This window comes from Salmo salar, chromosome ssa01, assembly GCF_905237065.1.
Source record: "Salmo salar chromosome ssa01, Ssal_v3.1, whole genome shotgun sequence".
NCBI lineage: Eukaryota > Metazoa > Chordata > Actinopteri > Salmoniformes > Salmonidae > Salmo > Salmo salar.
The window spans coordinates 162,389,859-162,411,156 of record NC_059442.1 but is presented as its reverse complement, the minus strand read 5'-3'; the positions used below and the strand labels follow the sequence as shown (position 1 = coordinate 162,411,156).

Sequence of the window (21,298 nt, the reverse complement as noted above, 5' to 3'; positions counted from 1 at the left end):
TTTCTAGGTTGTGCACCGATGAATACACTTATACTTTAATGGAAATGTAATAACATTTAGAACAGCTCCGGAGTCCTTAAGTTCATTTTTATTGGAAACAGCCGAATTTTAAAATAACTGTAGAGAGAAGACATTTTATCAAACTGCCACCCCTACACACACACACACATATAACGGAAGTTTATTCCACTTCAAAAAGCTCAATGTGTAGCCTAGTGAAGCCTGACATTTGATCAAATGAAGATGCTGAAGAGTTAAGTGCACCATGTACTCAATATGATAAAAAATACTTTAGGTTAATGCATCTGGTATAACAAGAAGTTCTCTAGACAGAATGTCAGTGTTTTTGGCCCGTCTAATCAGCCTGACTAGGCTAGACAACCATTTCTAGGAAGATAACTATTACAGAAGAATACTTTACAAGGCAGCGACAACAAAATCCTTGAACAAAAGAATAACACCATTAACACAATGACATATTTGAAATGACTAATGGCCACTCATGAGTCAAAGATGGGATGTTTAATAAACACAGCTATTTGTAAGTGAAGTGAATGACTAACACAAAAAATATTAACATATACTACAGTCAATCAGTTCTCAACTGAAACCATATTGTATTTTTCACACAAAAAACTACTTTGTAGCCAAAATATAAATTAATTCAAAATGTCCCTTTGATATGTTAAGGTCGACCTCAATGTACTTATCTAAGGGGGGGACTTGCAAAGAAAGACAGCCGCTAGTATAGGCCTACATCAACCTACGCCCTGTTTAACACTCCACAAAGCCTGTCTTTTAAGTTGGATCGTGTTCAGCAGGGCACATCGTAGTGAAACGTTTTAAATACTTTTGAAAACAGAATGAAAAATGAGTGTCTTACTGGATAAGTCCAGGTAGTCCCTCACTGTTTCAGTAAGTTTTCTGTTTGGTGCATAATGAACATGGCCCTGGTTTGAGGCACAGAGACCCATACATGTAGGTAAAGGTAAGAGTTTAATACTATGTAAAATACTGAAGTAGTTGAAGTACTTATTTACACTCTGGGCTTTGACTTGTTGATTGGTAGAATGTGACTAATATAGTAATACTATACACAGGTTTATGTTGGTATGTTATATGAACTGGACATAATGTTTTCTGCACTTCACAGGAATCACCAATCACAGCATACGGTCACAGTGGCAAACTTTTCCTGGCTGTCCTTCAGTCCAAATGCTTTATGACCAACTACACACTCCACCCCATCTATATCACCAAATGTACCTGTCCATCCCTGTGACATTGTGGTGGGATGTAATGCTGCATTTTGAGTCCAAAATGGATGCTTCACCGAAGAGGTCTCTGTTGTACAGTAACTCTACCGCCTTAGTAAATGTGTGTTTAAACCATTCCTAGGTGCCCATTAATGACATTTGGTGGCAATTCCACACTCGTGTGGGCACTTCAAAGTTCAGCACTGGAGGGCACCAGAAGCAAATACTGTTCCGGCGCCTATGGAACTATCCCCATTCTTCCTCAGTGTTTCTCCTTCATGGCTTTTGAAGAGGGCTGCTCAGACAATAGTCTCTTTGGAAGGCCATTTTTCACGAGATGGGCCTCGTGAAGAGGGTGGAGCAGACGGTTCACCATGTGACCTGGGGAGGAGAAGCACCACCCTCTGATTGGTCTGCCGCCATTCGTTGTACAGCCGACAGTGATACCTGAGCGACACCTGTGGTAGAGAGAGGCCAAATCATGTTTAAATACTGTATATACTGTGCCCATTACTGTAATGCATTATGCAAGCCCAAACAAGTGGAAGAGGAAGATGTTGGGGCGGCAGGTAGCCTAGTGCTTAGGGCGTTGAGCCAGAAACCGAAAGGTTGTTGAATCAAATCCCCGAGCTGACAAGGTAAAAATCTGTCATTCTGCCCCTGAACAAGGCAGTTAACCTACTGTTCCCCGGTAGGCCGTCATTGTAAATAAGAATTTGTTCTTAACTGACTTGCCTAGTTAAATAAAGGTTAAATGTAGAACAAAATTGCCCCTAGACCAGAGATGGGCGGCTGGCAGGCAGCATGCGACCGCCCCTTTTGAAGGCCCTCTGATCAATGTTTTTGAAACGCAGTGTCAAGCTAGAATAGTACAATACACAAGGTGAAATTTGGTTTTGCGTCAGCAGTATCTCTGTCAGTCACTCAATTAGCCAATGTCAGCTAACTTCTTTCAGATTGGTAAATTAGTCTAGCAGCCAGCTATCTGGGGGGGTACAAAGACCCAAGCAACTGCAGCCCCTCATGATGAGTTCAGATTTTTTGTGATCCTCACCCCCATCAAAGTTTCCCATCTCTGCCCTAGACACTGGTCTGACGTTGGTTTTGTGTTGAGCAATGTCTATATCTGACTAAAAGTGCTAAATTCCCAGGGTTCCATTCCTATTTCCTGCATAGTACCCTGAAAAGAGGATCCTACAGTGTACACAATAGGAATGGAGGATCCAGAGAGTCAACTAATGTTTATACTTGTTAGATTGTTTTTTACCAGTCAAATGGCTTTTATGTGTCCTCCCTATGAGATATTTGTGAATAATGCGATTTATTTGTGCAAGGGTTTTGCGTCACAGACACATCGAAGTGAGAACGAATTTGCGCAAAATGCACAAGAAACGCCCAAAATCAGTCTGACCTCTGCTGAGATGTACTGGCTGCCACCCTCCATCCCCCCTATACTCACCAGGGTCCAGAAGAGGTAGATGGTGAAGAGGGCCACGGTGAGGGTGATGAGGCCCACGGCCTCCAGGCGGCTGGAAAAGTGCAGGTGGTCCACGGCCCCCCGCAGACACAGCCAACCCGAGATTGTGGCCAGAGGCGTGATGAGCAGGAAGCACACCATGTCGCCGAACAGCGTCCGTTTTTCCTGGCGCAGGCCCGGGTTACGCACCCACTAGAGACGGAGAGAGGAGAGAATTTCACGTTTGCTGACAACAGAAACATCAATCAATGGGCAAGTCAGTGGCACATTTTCCTTTGTGCTGAAATCAAAATGAAATAAAGTTCAACAGGCTACGGTGTGAAATAGGCTTGTTGAAGTCTTTATAGACGGGTTGGCTGACAACGTCATGAAAATGATGCGAGTGCATCGACACTAAATGTGCAATGTGATAGGTATTTTAACATTGCTTTTTTGGTGTGTTTAAAAAATAGCATTTGATTGATTAAGAAAATATTTTGTCTGTCGTCTTTCTCAAATGAAGGGGATGATGACGCAATCTTTGCGAGAGGGAGGGAATCTGATTTCATTGTTCCTCAGCTCGCGACTCACACTTAATTCGGGATAAATGGAGTTAGCCTACCCAGGAGGATTCATTAATATAGAAATGTACCTGGATAAAATATGAGCCACTTCCTTGGTATTGGTTATCCCGAGTTGAACTCAATTGACCAAAGTTACCTCGCTAATTCCTCAAACCAGGTATGTACTGTAGTATAGGACTCTGGTAACCACCCTTGGGTTTTCGAGGTCTTGTTACAGTAAATTCTAGATTTGCTCAGCTAACACCATTAACGTTATATTGTTTTATGGTCTTCCAGCTAACAGGAACTGGAGGTGCAGTGTATTGCTAGCAGAAAACTGCTAACTGAGTTTGATAGCAATATGTTAAGAGAGAGGAGAGTAACTGGATTTACTCTAAAACAGGATGCCGGTCAGGTCTTCGGGGGCTGGGCTTGGTTGGGTTAGAGCCAACCAAATGATGCCTTGCTGGTTTAGCTACGACCCTCATGGTCTGCATACAGCTTCTATTCCAAAGCAACATGCGCTTTGATAGACAGCTAGCGTGGATTGCCAACTACCCAACAATATCTTTGGTTTCAGTATATTAAAGATGCACTCCAGGATCTTAAACGCAACAAATTAGTAACCTATAGTTCAACATTTGTATGATTTTAAGGACGTAACATATCATACGAAATGGACAACATATTGCACAATTTGATGACATAGTACACAAAAAACAGGGAACACTTGGCTCGTGAGCATCATTTTCAAAACTAATGGATGAAATTATACAAATGTTCAAGAGTACATCTTTAACTAAAGCCCATTCTTCAAATATTTGGAAAGTAGACTTCTCCTGAACATAACGAGAAATTCAACCGCAAACCAACCCACAATGTCTGTGGTTTGTCAATATTAAAAGTCTATGACTCCAAGAATATAAAATAAAATCCTGGTGCATCCTCAAAACCCCATGGAACAGAGCTCTCTTTATGATCCAGACGATGAGGCACGATATATAGATGAGATATTATATTCATGAGGAATCAGACCTGGGTTCAAATATGATTTTAAATATTTTCAGTTTCTTCAGCTGTGCTTGATTGAGCTCACCTAGCACAGTGGAACCAATAGAACTGTCCCAAAATCGCAAATCCCACCAATTCGGCACACCAGACAGGCTTAAGCAAACGATCAAAGTATTTGAATGTTTTGGAATAGTAGTTGAACCCAGGTCTGATGAGAAATTCTACCATGGTATGCATGGTACGGGTGTAATTGCCACCAAACAACCACTTTGCACCACCGCTATCCAATGATATATTAAATATGGAGGCAGTGTCCTGATGCACAAAGAATGGAGGAGATGCTAGGGGGTAATAACATGTTAGCTAGAGGTTATTGTGGAGACGAGGACACACACATACATAGGAACACACATTATTATTGTGGTCGAATTCATTCCACAAAAATATGGGGTGAAATCTTCTTCAAATAGATGGGGAAAAGAGGGATAAAGAAATTCAGAAATACAACCAATATTGGCAGTGAGCTTACTTATTACCACGAGAACCAAAACTCATTTGGAGTTCATTTATTCATTCACTTGCAGTATTCATTTACAGAGGACAGATGACTAGGTGTTTTTGCTGTGTGTTGACAATTATTTTGCGATTTAAGAGCTTTCGGGAAACTCACCCCTGAAAAACATGCACTTTTAACTGTTACATTGCTAATAAGAGACACAGTAACACCAGTGTGATGATATAATCCACAGTAACATGGAGGATTGGCTGACAACTAGTGTAACTGCTGAGAATGTAGAGGAAGTGGGGTGTGTGAAGTGTCATGGAATGTTTACCAGAAGCCCAAAGTGTCTTCAACCCCCTTCACTTCATATTCCATCTGTGCATATAGACCAAACTTCACACCACACACACACACACACACACCACAGCTTATAACTAACTATAAATGACAGATTTACTAGACTGTGTTCTTCCTAAAAGATAGCAAGAGCCAACAAAATCCTTCGGCATGTTGTTTTGATGTAACATGAAAACAACATGGAAAAACAGGACAGGCCTAAGGCCTGGTTTTAAGCCCAGCGCGGACAAACATATATGTGTTTGTTGGGATTATGTGGACAGATGGGGACAGAAGGGCCATGCACAGCGAGAAGGGCCATGCAGTATATGTGTATGGGTAGCATGTCATTATGACAATGGTTTATTTACATGCTGCATTTTGTGTGTGCATGTGTGTACTTATGCTTCTGTATACTGTACCTCCATCAGTGGCCGGTTCTTCCTCTGTACAGTGAACTGGTAGTGGCAGAGCTCACAAGCGCTGGTGCCAGAAGCAGAGAGCCAGTGCTCCAGACAGCTCCGGTGGATGGTACCCAGGGTCCCTGCACACTCACAGGGGGAGAGCAGCTCCTCCTGACCCCCTCCGTCATGACAGATCCGACACATGGGCCGCTCAGGCAGAGGGCTTCGGCGATATAGAACGAGGTGAGGAAAAGAGGAACAGAAAGAAATTGTCTTTAGACACGCTGATGTTTTCACAGGCTGGTGTTTTCTGTTCCCCTTGAAGCTTGGGACCGCAGGTGGAAAAATGTGCCATTCCACCCTTGAGCAAGGAAGTTAACTCCCAACAACAACTGCTCCCTGTGCGCTGATGACGTGGACGTCCATTAAGGCAGCACCCCGCACCTCTCCGATTTAGAGGGGTTGGGTTAAATGCAGAAGACACAGCTGAATGCATTCAGTTGTGCAACTGACTAGGTATTCCCCTTCTCCCTTTCTGCGAACAATAACAGATGACTAGGGATCCTACTTCCCCCTTTCTGAGAACAATAACAACTGACTAGGGATCCTACTTCCCCCTTTCTGAGAACAATAGCATCTGACTAAGTATCCGGGCAGGTAGCCTAGTGGTTACAGCGTTGTGCCAGTAACCGGAAGGTTGCTGGATCGAATCCCCGAGCTGACAAAGTAAAAATCTGTCGTTCTGCCACTGAGCAAGGCAGTTAACCCACTGTTCCCCGGGTGCTGAAGACATGGATGTCGATTAAGGCAGCCCCCGCACCTCTCTGATTCAGAGAGGGTTAAATGCGGAAGACACATTTCAGTTGAAGGCATTCAGTTGTACAACTGACTAGGTATCCCCCTTTCCCTTCCCCCTTTCTGAGAACAATAACAACTAAGTATCCCTCTTCCCTCCCTTTCTGAGAACAATAACAACTAAGTATCCCTCTTCCCTCCCTTTCTGAGAACAATAACAACTAAAATTGGACATCACAATTCATTGACTAGAGGTTTTCAAAAATATCAGGTCAATATTTCAGTGGATAGAAAACTAGCTGGTTAAATAACAAAACCCTGGGAAGGTGTTGGTGTAATTTGATGCTGTCACACATTGTTAGAATACCCTGTCTATTCTGTCTCTGTACTATGCATACATACAGTACATCTCTTAGATTACAGACTCAAATCAAACATTTTCTGGATTAAAACAACATATGCAAGGAGGATTATTACTTTAATTTACTATATGGACTGTAATCTATGATTCCATGATTCACCAATCTCCTATATGGCATCTAATCCTCTAATCTGGATGATGATTATGTTGGGTTGTTGATCGCCTTGATTTCATCAGGAAACTAAGGCGATGTCTTTGACGGAATGAATGAGCCCCTCACTCAACAAACCTCCCCTTGAACATAAACACTCGTCGCTGCCAATAACTAACACAGCAGAATGAACATCATCTTGTCAGACAAAATAATGAATAATAAGATTTTGCTAGAGCAAAACAACTTTGGAGTCGTCGTCAGTTTGAAGTAATAAAAGCCTTTAAATCTAATCTGGAAATAGTTTTTCATGTTGATCATCAACAGAAGAAACATGACGACAACATCACTGGATACGAAAACAACTAATAAACAACTATGGCGTAATGTTTGTTGATTTAGTTTATATTAGACATATATGACAAAAAGGCATATTTATAACCTGGTCCCAGATCTGTTTGTGTTGTCTTGCCAAAGACCAGTCATAGAGTTGGAAAGACGGCACAAGTAGACCTGGGACTAGGATAGCACATACCCTTCAATCAGTATTTATTAAATAATACATTGTACGTTGTAGCTACCATGGCAATTTATTCTGTAATAGGTAGCAAATGAAGTTGATCCAAATTATATAATGTATGCTACCAGCTCTACTGTATACCAATCTATGCTAGCTACCGCTTTGCTACTATGCTATCTATCTCTAAGCCACCATATGCTAGCTAGCTCTATGCCACAGGCTGATTATTCAGAGGGCTTTTGGGGGGGGGGGGCTAACAGTTGTGACCCAGTCTGCATGACTGCAGCTGTTGCTGCTAAAGCCCCCCTTTGTCTCCCGTAGTGTGTGTGAGTGACAGAGTCCTGTCAGGCGTACATGCTAATCAAGGTGCTAAAATTAGACTCTGCACCATCCGGCCAGAACAGCACATTTTTTGTGTTTCAAATGTACAGACATTTACCCCACAGGGCCAGTTAGTGTGATTGGTATGTAAGTTATGTAGCTGTCTGAAGCCATAGTTACTCATCTATAGGATCTATATAGTCCTCTTTCACTGCACTGAGAACAAGAAGGACATTCCAGACAGATAGAGGGGGGTGGGGGGGGAATCCTTTTGAGAGGCACTTGATTTGTTACCATTCAGAAATCATGTTTGGTTATATTTGGGTATATATTTAAAACTAGCTTCACTTTACCTCTGACCCCCACCAACCCCTCCCCTCCACACTCGTACAAAACTCTATTCCATCCATGTTTGGCAGGTCCATACCTCTGTTTGGCGTACGCTCCCACGATAGGTGACAGCAGCTGCCCATCCTTGGCAGACACTTGCATGTAGTACTGCGGCTCTCCATTGGCCAGACTACTCTGCTCTTCCATTGCTTTTCCTGGGAGGTCAGGCTCTGTCGGGTAGTCCAAGCTACCCATTGGATCAAAGTCCCTGTCGCTCAAGCAGCTCCCTGTGTGGGCAGAGTCAGAACGCTCTGGCAGCACCTCCGGTAACAGAGTGCAGCGACTGGTCGTCATGGCAGCAGACGGTTATCTTTCATTGGCGTCTGGCTTGGTTACTGAGCATCATCTGTCTGGAGTAGAGGAGGGGAGAGATACAGTGATATTGACAAGGGTTTCAAGCATCATAAAGTGTGTGTGTTGATGCTTCATACATACAGGTGGCACAATGGGATTGAATACAGTATCTTCTTTTGGTGTGAAATCCTGAAGGTCAGACTCAATGCTTTGAATCTGCCACTACACCAGCATTTCGCTACACCCGCAATAACATATGCTAAATATGTGTGTGACCAATAAAAAATTTGATTTGCTGACTAGGCCTATCTGCCTTTGTTAAAAGCTGTATTTTGTGGTGTAGTAATTACAAAGACACGAAGTTAGTAAAGTTCACCTGAGAACATTCAGTCAACTATAGTCCATAGTCAAGTAGAATCCTTTCCATTGCCTGTGTTACATCAATATTGTTAGACATGCCAGTCAATGTTTGACCTACTGTAATATGCAGGGCCTCCCTACCATGTTTCTTTTAGCATTATACTAAAGGCCATCTCTCTTGAGGTTCTGGAGATCTATATAGGTTATTAGTATAAAACCACTCTCAAATGATGGAGGCTTTACGAACCTGTATAGATCTCCTTGCTTCCCTGTGACAGAGGATAGATTAAAAACTATACAGAAGAAAAATGAATAGTAGTCTGTACAACCTAAGTTTCTTTACTACTCCAAACAGAGTAACACCAACATAATATACCACACTCAAAATAATCAAAAGGCAGTGTCTTAATATATTCTATGTTTTTGATTGAATGTATTGACAGATAGATGTTTGGGATCTGTCAATGTTTTCTCATAATGCTTACTCGCTTAAAAATGTACAAATCCCTCTAGCTTGTGTTGATATTTACCACAAAATTGAACAGGCGAACAGACAGCGATCACATTCCAACTGCCAGACTAAACGCAGATGTCTGTCTATTCAGTGCGCCGGCATTAACCGTGTCCTAGTTCAGCTATTCCAGACCGCACCGAACAACTAGGGAAATTGAAAACAGACAAGAGGGTGGCTGCGACAACACAACTAAACAATGCTGTCAACACAAAACTAATTCGCATCAATGCAGCTGAGGTCATATGTCTGGTGTTCAGGTAAACATTCTGTCAACGCTGCAGATTGGAGGAAGGCCACACTGACAACAATACTTAGTGTTGCAGGCTAAAGATGTTGTGGTTGGTTGAGCAATGATTAAATAGAACTCACCATATTTGTATCTAAGCATACAACGTAACCACACTAAACACATCCATATGAAAGCATGTCAATTAAATGACATTAAACAAGACACATTATAAACACAAAGATTTGAATTGTAAACATTTGAAGCTACCCAAGCATGCAACCGAACCCTATTGAAATGTATCCGTATGACAGCATAGCAATTAATCAACATTAAACAAGACACGTAAATAACACAAGGGTTTTAACTGTACACTAGCAGCGAACGATAAACAATGGCATCTTTATATCCGTATACAGCTGAGACAGTAGAGCCCTTCAGCTGGTTTTCCCCGAGAGTTTTCGCTAAAGAGCCTTAGAGAAGACGTAATATTACTAGCCACGTTGTTAACACGTCCACAGAGGACGTTCCTTTCAGATAATGATCTTTTGCCCTGGAACTAAGCACTATAATTCTGGCACTCCCTATTACAGTACAAAGAGATGTGAATGACATGCTATTGGATACAGATAGAGCTTTCAGTACTGTACGTTCAACCATGCCAATGAACTCTTCCTGACTAGGACCAGCGAAACAACAGGATAGTGACTTTTTCAATTCTTCACAATGCCTATCAGATTACACAACAACCATTTGTGAACGGGTGTAAAAATATAAATGACGGAGAAGTGGTAGGGACGAGACCTGGGTTCAAATACTATTTGAAATCTTTCAAATACTTTGAGCGTTTGCTTTAAGCCTGTCTGAAGTGTCAAGTGGTTGGGGTTTTCACTTTCTGGACATTTCCATTGGTTCCATTGTGCTAGGCAAGTTCAATCAAGAACAGCTAAAGTATTTGAAATGATTTAGAATAGTATTTGGTACAGACATAAGATAGGGAAGGGCAAGAACACAGTTGTTTCACGTGTTTGGATACAGAGGAAGCGGAGCCTCCTTGGCACTCTGTGTGGGTGTTGCGTATTTGTTCAACTGTCGTGAAAAATGTCAAACCACTTCCTGTTGCGTCATTCATGCAACCTGGTGTACAGACAACCCATGGAAACGTAGGCCTACTGTAGACCCTTATAGATGCTTTGAGTGGGTGTGGAGATAGATAGTGGTTGTGAGATGTACTGTAAATATGCCTAAATTGCAAACCTGCAACTAAGGTTGCAAATGCAGATAACAAAACTTCATTGACTGATTTGTTTTACACACACACACCTTGAATGGTAACTTCTTCACCCCAGTGTGCCCCTCACTCCACCTTTTTGGGTAGCCATTTTCCAGGTCAGGACCAATGTGCTTTGAAAAGTTGTGGTTTGGCACTGGGTGACCTCACATGTTGTTGTTGACCTCATCGTCGAGGCAACTCATGCCAGGGCGGACTACAGCAGCTCTCGTTACTGCCATAAACTACATTTCAAAGCCACGGTGCAGCAACAGAATGTTTCACCCGTGACAACCTGTGATCTCCAACCATGTCACAAGGTTCGACCAATTGAGGCAAGAGCCTAACTATGACCGTAGCAGGACACAGTAATAATGACTAGTCAGACCTCCAAAACAGGAACATTAATCATTGTTGGTTGACTTTCAGGAACACTTTACTCATGGTACTTTCTATAGATTTTTGTCATTCTTTGTAAATCAGTCACTCAATGTAAAACTATTTGACTCAAGTACCCATGGTGGAGAAAAGGATGTAAACATATTCTGAGTCATGCTTTTGGGAAAGACCGTCAAAGTGCATTAGAAAATGTGGTTAAAAAAAAATGGACTCTCCTGCCTAAAACCTGTACACCAGAATAAAGTTAGACAAGGACAGTGATACACAGTGAACGTTAAGGACATCTGCATGTGAGAATATCCTATAAGTTGTGAATGATGACCCATGTCGACATGCTGTAGGCTGTAAGTTTCGAAATACTGCAAATAACTACTCAGAGAGCTGTTAAGCACTGGGTGTGGACATCACAGTTTAAAATTCACTGACATAGCTAAGCTAACTTCTTAATATTAGACCATGCTAACTCGCTTAGTGCGATGACAGCTTTGAATCTGACTGGACTTCAAAAACATGAGCATGAAATGCAATTCTTGTAAGTGAATAGGACCTAGTCACACAGTGAAAGCACTGTTGTGCCTAGATAAGCCTGGGTGTCGTTGATAAGCGAGGTGGAGATTCCTCTGAAGTTTTATTTATCCCTTACTGCCTCCTAGACCCTCACTCACTCACCTACTCTACTTAAACCTATGGAGTCACTGGCTTCATGCCAGTATCCACACTAACACACAGACTAGCATTAGAATGCATGGCAAATACATTGGTTCATTCTAAGTAGTGTTCTAGTGTGGATACTAGGAACAGTCATGGGGCTTATACATAGTGTGGATACTGGGAACAGTCATGGGCCTTATACTGTGGATACTGGGAACAGTCATGGGGCTTATACATAGTGTATACTGGGAACAGTCACGGGGCTTATACATAGTGTGGATACTGTGAACAGTCACGGGGGCTTATACATAGTGTGGATACTGAGACACAGTCATAGGCTTATTCAGGAGCATTCAATGTTACAGAATGTCGTAGAAAATGTATTGTGTAGAACATACATGCCTCTCTGTCAACTAGAATAAAGAGCTATGTTTCTGCTATGTTTTTTACATGTTGCAGCCCACAGAATAAGCCACTCCAGGCCTGCATGTCACCCTGCGAAGAGGCCCAGAGTCTAGTGTGTTGAGGTTCATATCGGCTATCCTCCCTATTCACTACAATATTTGGAGGCTCTGGAACGGTGAGATAAAGTGATAAATGAGGTTATACTGTAAGCCTTTCCCAGTCAATCCCACTATGGCATAGTGTTGCTGTCTCTATCTCCCATTAGATGACTTGTCAGTGTGCTACAGTATGTGTTACAGTGTGTTAAATGAGCTTTGGGCTGGCTCCAGTGGACGAGAGCGTCATTCCAACAGATTGTGACCCAGCGCCATCAAATGATGAGCTGTTCAGTGGACAGGATGCCACTCCTGTCCTGCATTCAAGTCACAGCTGTGGCTCTGTGTGTAACAGTTGGCAGCCACTTCTGCTGCTGAAGCCTTCGGACCAGGCACTTAACTCTCATCAGTGATTTACTCACAAGCTGTGGTCAAGCCTAGCCTGGTTAAACGGGACTGAACGCTCACGTCAGTCTGCTTCAACCAGGCTAGATCAAGCCTTGATAGGGTGAAGTATTGAACAATGAAAGAATGTGGCTGGAAGAATGTAATGGAAGAATGTGGCTCATGGTCAAGTGTATAACGTTTTGTTGGGTTGTAGATTGATTCATACTGTTTTGTCTAGGCCCTTGGTCAGTCAAGTCCCTCAGTTGTAAGATACAGTAGTCTAAGTGTATACATTGTTATAGAGTTGGTGACAACCAATATCCAACACCTTCAAGTTAAATGTTACTTATTCAATGAAACAGTGTCTTATGTCCATATCAATAGATAAAACATAATAGATCTCTATTGTTAATATTGTTTTTAGGTTTGACCAACAACATAGTTAAAGTGCGTCATAACATTGTGGTATGCCTTTTATTGAGGAACCATTGTGCAAAGGCCTATTAACTCGTTTCCCATCTTTCAGAGGTCAATCTCTCTGCAGCAACAACGGCTAAATTTACACTGTGTTTGGTCTTTCTAGTCGCCGATCCTTTTAAGATAAAGGACAGAGAGGAAAGACTGTGTGTTTTATCAAACTGTGACTCACAGTTATCGGATTAGCTTGAATTCTTCCAGCAAAATGTGGTGTAACTAGGAATTCCCCAATTTTGGCATCACAATGGATAAACAATGGCTTCATTCCATGCAGATTTTCTCAGCCCTCCCCAAAACAAATCATTCAGTGGGCTACATGTGAATCAGCCCTCAACTGAAACAGAGTATAGTGTAGCACGATAGCATTCTAAGCTAGCTAGTCCTGACCCCAATCACAGTTATATATATTTTTTAAATGTAACCTTTATTTAACTAGGCAAGTCAGTTAAGAACAAATTCTTATTTACAATGACGACCTACCAAAAGGCCTCCTGCTGGGACAGGGGCTGGGATTAAAAATATATATATTTTTTTATAAAATATAAATATAGGACAAAACACACATCACGACAAGAGAGACCTAAGACAACAACATAGTATGGCAGCAACACATGACAATACAGCATGGTAGCAACACAACATGGTAGTAGCACAAAACATGGTACAACCATTATTGGGCACAGACAACAGCACAAAGGGCAAGAAGGTAGAGACAACAATACATCACTCAAAGCAGCCACAACTGTCAGTAAGAGTGTCCATGATTGAGTCTTTGAATGAAGAGATTGAGATAAAACTGTCCAGTTTGAGTGTTTGTTGCAGCTCGTTCCATTCGACCCAGGTATGTGTGTGTTTTGGAGACCTTTAACAGAATGTGACTGGCAGAATGGGTGTTGTATGTGGAGGATGAGGGCTGCAGTAGATATCTCAGATAGGGGTGAGTGAGTTACAGTACTTGTGAATCAGTCCTCAACTGAAACAGTGTATAGTGTAGCACGATAGCATTCCACGCTAGCTAGGCCTGACCCAAATCACACAGTTAGAGTACTTGTGAATCAGCCCCCAACTGAAACAGTAAACTGAGTAGACTATAGGATAGCACGATAGCATTCCACGCTAGCTAGCCATGCTGTTTGGCTTCAACTTGAGGTCTCTCCCCCTCTCGCATTTTCCGAGCCCTAGCACTGTGGGAAAGGGACCAGAGAGACTTAAATATAGCTTGTTTGACAGACTGCTTTCCACCACCCCGCTGACCACAGCCGGTAACCTCTAGCCAGTCTTAATTCCATCCTTAAGGACGCAGAGTCGTAGACCCTCCTTCCCCTTCACCTTCTTGTCCTTCCCTTCTCAGTGTCCTTTGGGACAAAGTGTGGTTCATTCAAACAGCTAGAGGAAGGGGCACTTAGGAAGTAGGCCAGTTTGGTGAGAACTAGCTCTGCAAAAGACTGCACTTCTGGCTTCTCATAGTGCTAGTGTGGTCCTCCCTAAGCTTGCATGACCGCATATATCACCCCCACCCAATAGTTGTGGTGTCTTAAATCTTTTCAAATGTCTCATTTTTAAGACTTATTGGCTTATAATACTGTATGTGAAAACTGCATTTAAACACCTTTCTGGTTTTGGTAGTAAAAGGTTTAAAACAATAACTGATATAGTGTACTGATGCCAGACACAATGTATTAAGGTGGTTTCCGTAGGTGGTGGTAATTTTATAGACCTCAAGAGATGTGTAGGAGGCTCATTTCTTTCAATTTGTTTATTCATTTTCACTCAGCCAAGTGAAACGCACCACAAAGGCTTTTCACATTAGACCATAATAATTGTTTCAAAGACAGTGGACATGCATTGGCCAGTGCCAAACCACACACACGAGAACTTCCAACTCTTGTATAGGGTGCCAGCAGACAAATTCATTCCCAAACATCTCTATACACATGGTTAACATTTTTGCGTTTTCAAGCGTTTAACTCATTTTTTATTGAGAATATCCAATTTCAAATGCCTGTGAGCATCCACTGTCTCTAGGCCGGCACAATTATCTAGACTGTTCCCACACTTAAACAGCCTTTGGGTATTTAACTACACTACAGCATTCCTCTTCAAATAGTGTCTGACCATAACATAGCTGCATACTTTTCTGAGATAAAACCCCATAGCGACTCGTTTATGGTTAATCTACTGCAATAAGGAAGTTAATGGATATAAATAGCCAATGTGAGACTGAGTACAAAGGGGCTTTGACTGTGTGTGCCAGGGACAGTGCCCACCCAGCTCTGCGTGTGCTGCCAACCGACCATAGTGGCATGGCTGGAAAAGGACTCCATGCTGCCTTGTGCATGACATGCTGCTCCCGGGGCACTATATTAGAGCAAAAATCTGCCCTTTTGTTTTTCAGATGCCCTTTTAACTCCAACTTCTCAACAGAAATCCCACATGTATAAATAGGCTACAGTATATCTCTTCGGTTATAGTGGGAAAGGGCTAGACAGGGCTAGCGTTTAGTACAGAACTGCTCAAAGTATGGCTTAAACTGTGGCCTAGCTAACCTCCTAAAACAAAAATTGGCATCCTATATCTTTCCACAACATGAGCAAAACCACTGTATCTAGAGAGGCATGGCTGCTGTGTAGTATCTGTATTTTAATTTGTATTTATTATGGATGCCCATTAGTTCCTACCAAGGCAGCAGCTATTCTTCCCGGGGTCCAGCAAAATGAACTGCCTTATACAATTTTAAAAACATTACAATACATTCACAACAGATATTGTGCCCTCATGGCCCCTACTCCACTATCACATCTCTACAATACAAAATCCATGTGTACGTGTGTGTATATTGCGGGCTTCCGAGTGGCGCAGCTGTCTAAGACACTGCATCTCAGTGATAGAGGGGTCAAGACAGACCCTGGTTCGATTCCAGGCTATATCACAACCAGCCGTGATTGGAACCCCATAGAGCAGCGCACAATTGGCCCATTGTCGTCTGGGTTTGGCCGGGGTAGGCAGACATTGTAAATAAGAATTTGTTCTTAACTGACTTGCCTAGTTAAATAAAAAAATGTATTGTGTGGATGCCTGTTTGTGTTGCTTCACAGTCTCCGCTGTTCCATAAGGTGTATTACGCTCTGTTTTTTTAAATCAAATTTTACTGCTTACATCAGTTACTTGATGTGGAATATCTTTTTTTTTTGTGCTGTTAGTGTCACACTTTATTATGGACAGACTTCTCCCCAATATGATTTGACCATGACAGTTTACAATCCAGGGTTACTTGCTCATTTTCCACATTATTTATTACAAGATTTAGTTGAGGTTTAGTGAATGATTTGTCCCAAATACAATGCATTTAGTTTTAGAAATATTGAGGACCAACTTATTCCTTGCCACCCATTCTGAAACAAACTGCAGCTCTTTGTTAAGTGTTGCAGTCATTTCAGTCGCTGTAGTAGCTGACGTATATAGTGTTGAGTCATCCGCATACATAGACACAATGGCTTTACTCAAAGCCAATGGCATGTCATTTTCATAAAGATTGAAAAAAGTAAGGGGCCTAGACTGCTGCCCTGGGGAATTCCTGATTCTACCTGGATTATGTTGGAGAGGCTTCCATTAAAGAACACCCTCTGTGTTCTGTTAGACAGGTAACTCTTTATCCACAATATAGCAGGAGGTGTAAAGCCATAACACATACGTTTTTCCAGCAGCAGACTATGATCGATAATGTCAAAAGCCACACTGAAGTCTAACAAAAAAAGATTATGGGGGCTGTTATCATCAATTTATCTCAGCCAATCATCAGTCATTTGTGTAAGTGCTGTGCTTGTTGAATGTCCTTCCCTATAAGCGTGCTGAAAGTCTGTTGTCAATTTGTTTACTGTAAAATAGCATTGTATCTGGTCAAACACAATTTTTTCCAAAAGTTTACTAAGGGTTGGTAACAGGCTGCTTGGTCGACTATTTGAGCCAGTAAAGGGGGCATTACTATTCTTAGGTAGCGGAATGACTTTTGCTTCTCTCCAGGCCTGGAGGCACACACACTTTCTAGTAGGCTTAAATTTTAAATATGTCAAATAGGTGTGGCAATATTGTCCGCTATTATCCTCAGTTATTTTCCATCCAAGTTGTCAGACCCCAGTGGCTTTGTTGATAGACAACAATAATTGTTTCACCTCTTCCATACTCACTTTACGTAACTCAAAATTAAAATGCTTGTCTTTCATAATTTGGTCAGATATACTTGGATGTGTAGTGTCAGTGTTTGTTGCTGGCATGTCATGCCTAAGTTTGCTAATCTTGCTAATGAATGATCATTAAAGTAGTTGGCAATATCAGTCAATTTTGTGACGAATGTACCATATGAATCAAAGTTTGCGTTTTCCCCCTAAAATGTAATTGAAGGTGCTCCAAAGCTTTACTATCATTCTTTGTCATTTATCTTTGTTTCATAGTGTAGTTTATTTCGTTTAGTCACATGATTTCTCAATTTACAATATGTTTGCAAATCGGTTGTGCAGACAGACTTATTTACCATACCTTATGCCTCATCACTCTCAACCATACCATTTTTTTAATTCCTCACCAATCCACATGGATTTAACAGTTTTATAGTCATTTTCTTAATGTGTGCATGCTTATCAGTAACTGGAATAAGGAATTGCATAAATGTGTCAAGTGCCGCGTCTGTTTGCTCCTCATTACACACCACGGACCGACAAATATTATTTAGATCAACAACATAGGAATCACTAAAAAACATATTGTATGACCTCTTATACACTATATTAGGCCCAGCCTTTGGTTTTCCTAGATATGGCTACTATATTGTGATCACAACATCCGATGGATCTGGATACTGCTTTCAAGCACATTTCTGCAGCCTTAGTAAAGATGTGATCAATACGTGTTGATGATTTTATTCCTGTGCTGTTTGTAACTACCCTGGTAGGTTGACTGACAACCTGAACCAGGTTGCAGGCACTGGTTACAGTTTGAAGCTTTTTGTTTTTGATTGGGCAGCTTGATGAAAGCAAGTCAATATTTAAATCACCCAGAAAATATACCTCTCTGTTGATATCAAATACATTATCAAGCATTTCACACGTTATCCAGATACTGACTTATCACTTGGTGGTCTATAGCAGCTTCCCACCAGAATGGGCTTTCGGTGCGGCAGATGAACCTGTAGCCATATTACATCAACAGTATTTAACATGAGATCCTCTCTAATCTTTACAAGAATGTGGTTCTGAATATAAACAGCAACACCTCCACCACTGGCATTTCTGTCTTTCCTGTAAATGTTATAACCTTGTATTGCTACCACTGTATCATCTAAGGTATTATCTAAATGAGTTTCAGAGATTATCAGAATATGCATGTCATCTGTTACTAGCACATTATCTGTGTTTAGGCCCTGGCTGACACATATAATCTATGAGTTGACATACATACCATTGGCATGAAGGCCTGATTGTCTGTGAGGGGTTTTCTAACTGCCAGTGATGTCACTGTGCTTTGCGCAATTAATAGAAGGCGTCGAACTGTCGTGGGTCTGAACAGACAAGGGGAGGGGAAACCAACATGGATTCAGCCCGTAGGGGCTAGTGCCTTTAGCTTGGAGGGATTACCCCTGTCAATCAGAGGATATTACTGTATCACCACAGAATTACTTAATGTAATAATAACTTGTATAGCGCGTCATTGTCAGTTTAATGTGAAACTGCAGGGGATTAGTTTGGCAGTGTGCCAGCTGTCAAGTAGTAGATCAAGTCTGAGATAAACAACGACATGTCATGATTTGTTTACTCTTCTGGGCCAATCAGAGGAGTGACGAGGAGTGACAAGCTATCCCATTGCTTAGCAACAAGCTCTTTGGCGAAATAGGGATTTTGAATGATCAGTTAAATCCAATAGAAATCTAGAGATACTACTTAACCAAAACCACTGTACAGATGTTTTCTGGGGTAAAAAACAACATTGGCCTTGTGCTGGAAGGGTGCCCATTTAGATTGATTCAAATAACTACTACTACTACTACTGACTGTCTATTTGAACACACACACACACACACACACACACACACACAAACACACACTGAGAATACTATTTTGGTGCATCTGGGAAATAGAGCCATATCCAATTCTCCTCCCAATTCACATCACTATTTTATCCCTCCATCTTACCAAGGCACGTACAGATGTACAATAGCTATAACACACTAAGGAAACTGACACTTCAGAGAAACCTTGGGAGTGATTGTCCTCTGCACAGCCTCCACTTCAGATGGGTACTTTTCCCTTTTCATGATGGCTGACAGCCATCGAGAATTGGCACAATGCCTGCTACAACAGTGGATTGTGAGACCTGGTAGCCACAGCACTGATCAATCGATATTTTCACAGTGCACACATTGTAGGACACTAACACTATGCCGTCCTCCCACATACTGCACTGTAAATCTACTTTGTTGCTCCCTGGAGCTGTGTTCTGTGAGCATGGTTGGTGTCAATGCCATTGCTATTCGGTCAATTCAGGAAGTTAACTGAAATTCATTTTTTCCACTAAGGAAAATTATAATTTTTGTTGACTTCCTGAATTTGATTAGAATTGACCTCAACACTGTCTGTGAGTGACCCCTTGCCTCAATTTAACAGCCCATTTTCTGTGAAACATAATGAATCTTTCAGTCTAGTGTCCTTATGGCATGGACCAATGACCATATTGACCCTCTCGAAAAAATAGATCCCCTATCTATCGGGAGATAAATAACCAGATAAGCACATATGTCTGTGTCTCTCAATAACTCCAGTAGAAACTTCAGTATTAGTTATGATATACAGGTAACTGCCAAAATAATGGAAACATTTGAGTAAATGAGGGATACAAAGTACATTAAAAGCAGGTGCTTCCACACAGGTGTGGTTCCTGAGTTAATTAAGCAATAACATACCATCATGCTTAGGGTCATGTATAAAAATGCTGGGCAGACTATTATTTTGGCTACCATGGCTGTGCCCCCATAGGATGACAATGCCCCCATCCACAGGGCATGAGTGGTCACTGAATGGTTTTATGAGCATGAAAACCATATGCCGATGTCTCAGCCAAAAGATCTCAGCCCAATTGAACACTTATGGGAGATTCTAGAGTGGCGGCTGAAACAGCACTTTCCACCACCATCAACAACAAAACACCAAATTATGGAATTTATTGTGGAACAATGGTGTCACATCCCTCCAATAGAGTTCCAGACACTTGTAGAATCTATGCCACGGTGCATTAAAGCTGTTCAGGCTTGTGGTGGCCCAACGCCCTATTAAGACACCAAGTTGGTGTTTCCTTTATTTTGGCAGTTACCTGTTGCTAAATATCCATAGTGTGTGCGCGGTCTGTGCACTCAACGAGAAATTGAAAAGGGTAATTTGACCATTTTGCTGTAATAGGAACACTTTAAAAGAGTGTGTTAAAGCTTAAAATAAAATATTTTCATTTATTTTCAATTTAAAATATAATATTGTCATGTTTTTCAGTCTGTATGGCATCATTGGCTTGGCTGTCCAATTGAAGAAGCCTACACGGGGACAACAATAATGCAACAGCTGAACGCAATGACAACTGTACGAGAAATGCACTGACTAATTAACTAACGTTCTGGAGCAAATGTGCCCTCGGTCTCATGACAGCATTTTTTGGATTATCAGAGGCAAGTCCCAAAGAGAGAGCTGCCAAGAAGACTCAAAGAGCAGATACCGTTTTGAGAAATGGAATGCACTGTACATGTTAGATAAATGAAAGTAGCCTCGCAATTTATCAGACTATTTACAAAAATCACACGCTTCACGGTGACTATTGACATTGTTCATAAAGACAAGTAATAACATACACAGTACACGTATCCAACACGCTCTGTTGTCAAAAGACTGTTAGATTGTAACACTGTAACTAACATTAGCTTTATGCATTGTGAACCCCATTGCATTGTTTTGACAGCAGGGTGTGTGGGTGTATTGAGCCAGACACAAAACGAAATGTTAATTTTGTTAATTCATGTGCCACACCTTACACCATTTGTACTTACTAATATCTAAACTTTACATACCTTAATTGCGAGATCCCAAGTCTTTAAATGATGATTATACACGCTGCGACGCAGGA

At 41.6% G+C, this 21,298-nt stretch overlaps 1 protein-coding gene across 2 annotated transcripts; it reads right to left on the bottom strand.

The window, feature by feature from the left end:
• Window positions 1-165: 165 nt before the first annotated feature.
• marchf3 (membrane associated ring-CH-type finger 3) lies at window positions 166-21,296 on the bottom strand. 2 transcript variants are annotated; one of them, XM_045720474.1, is made up of 6 exons: window positions 9,834-10,054; window positions 9,251-9,378; window positions 8,104-8,416; window positions 5,547-5,751; window positions 2,716-2,925; window positions 508-1,714 (listed from the first exon to the last, which is right to left on the bottom strand). In XM_045720474.1, the coding sequence occupies exons 3-6, from the start codon at window positions 8,358-8,360 to the stop codon at window positions 1,556-1,558; spliced, it is 831 nt and encodes a 276-aa protein (XP_045576430.1). In that variant the 5' UTR covers window positions 8,361-8,416; window positions 9,251-9,378; window positions 9,834-10,054; the 3' UTR covers window positions 508-1,555.
• Window positions 21,297-21,298: the final 2 nt, after the last annotated feature.

Excerpts from the sequence above, each read along its gene's own strand:
- marchf3 (XM_045720474.1), bottom strand. The coding sequence starts at position 8,360 with ATGACGACCAGTCGCTGCACTCTGTTACCGGAGGTGCTGCCAGAGCGT. Across the intron at positions 2,926-5,546 it reads AGAACCGGCCACTGATGGAG|TGGGTGCGTAACCCGGGCCT; the intron begins GTACAGTATACA and ends CTCCGTCTCTAG. Across the intron at positions 1,715-2,715 it reads TCTACCTCTTCTGGACCCTG|GTGTCGCTCAGGTATCACTG; the intron begins GTGAGTATAGGG and ends TCTCTACCACAG.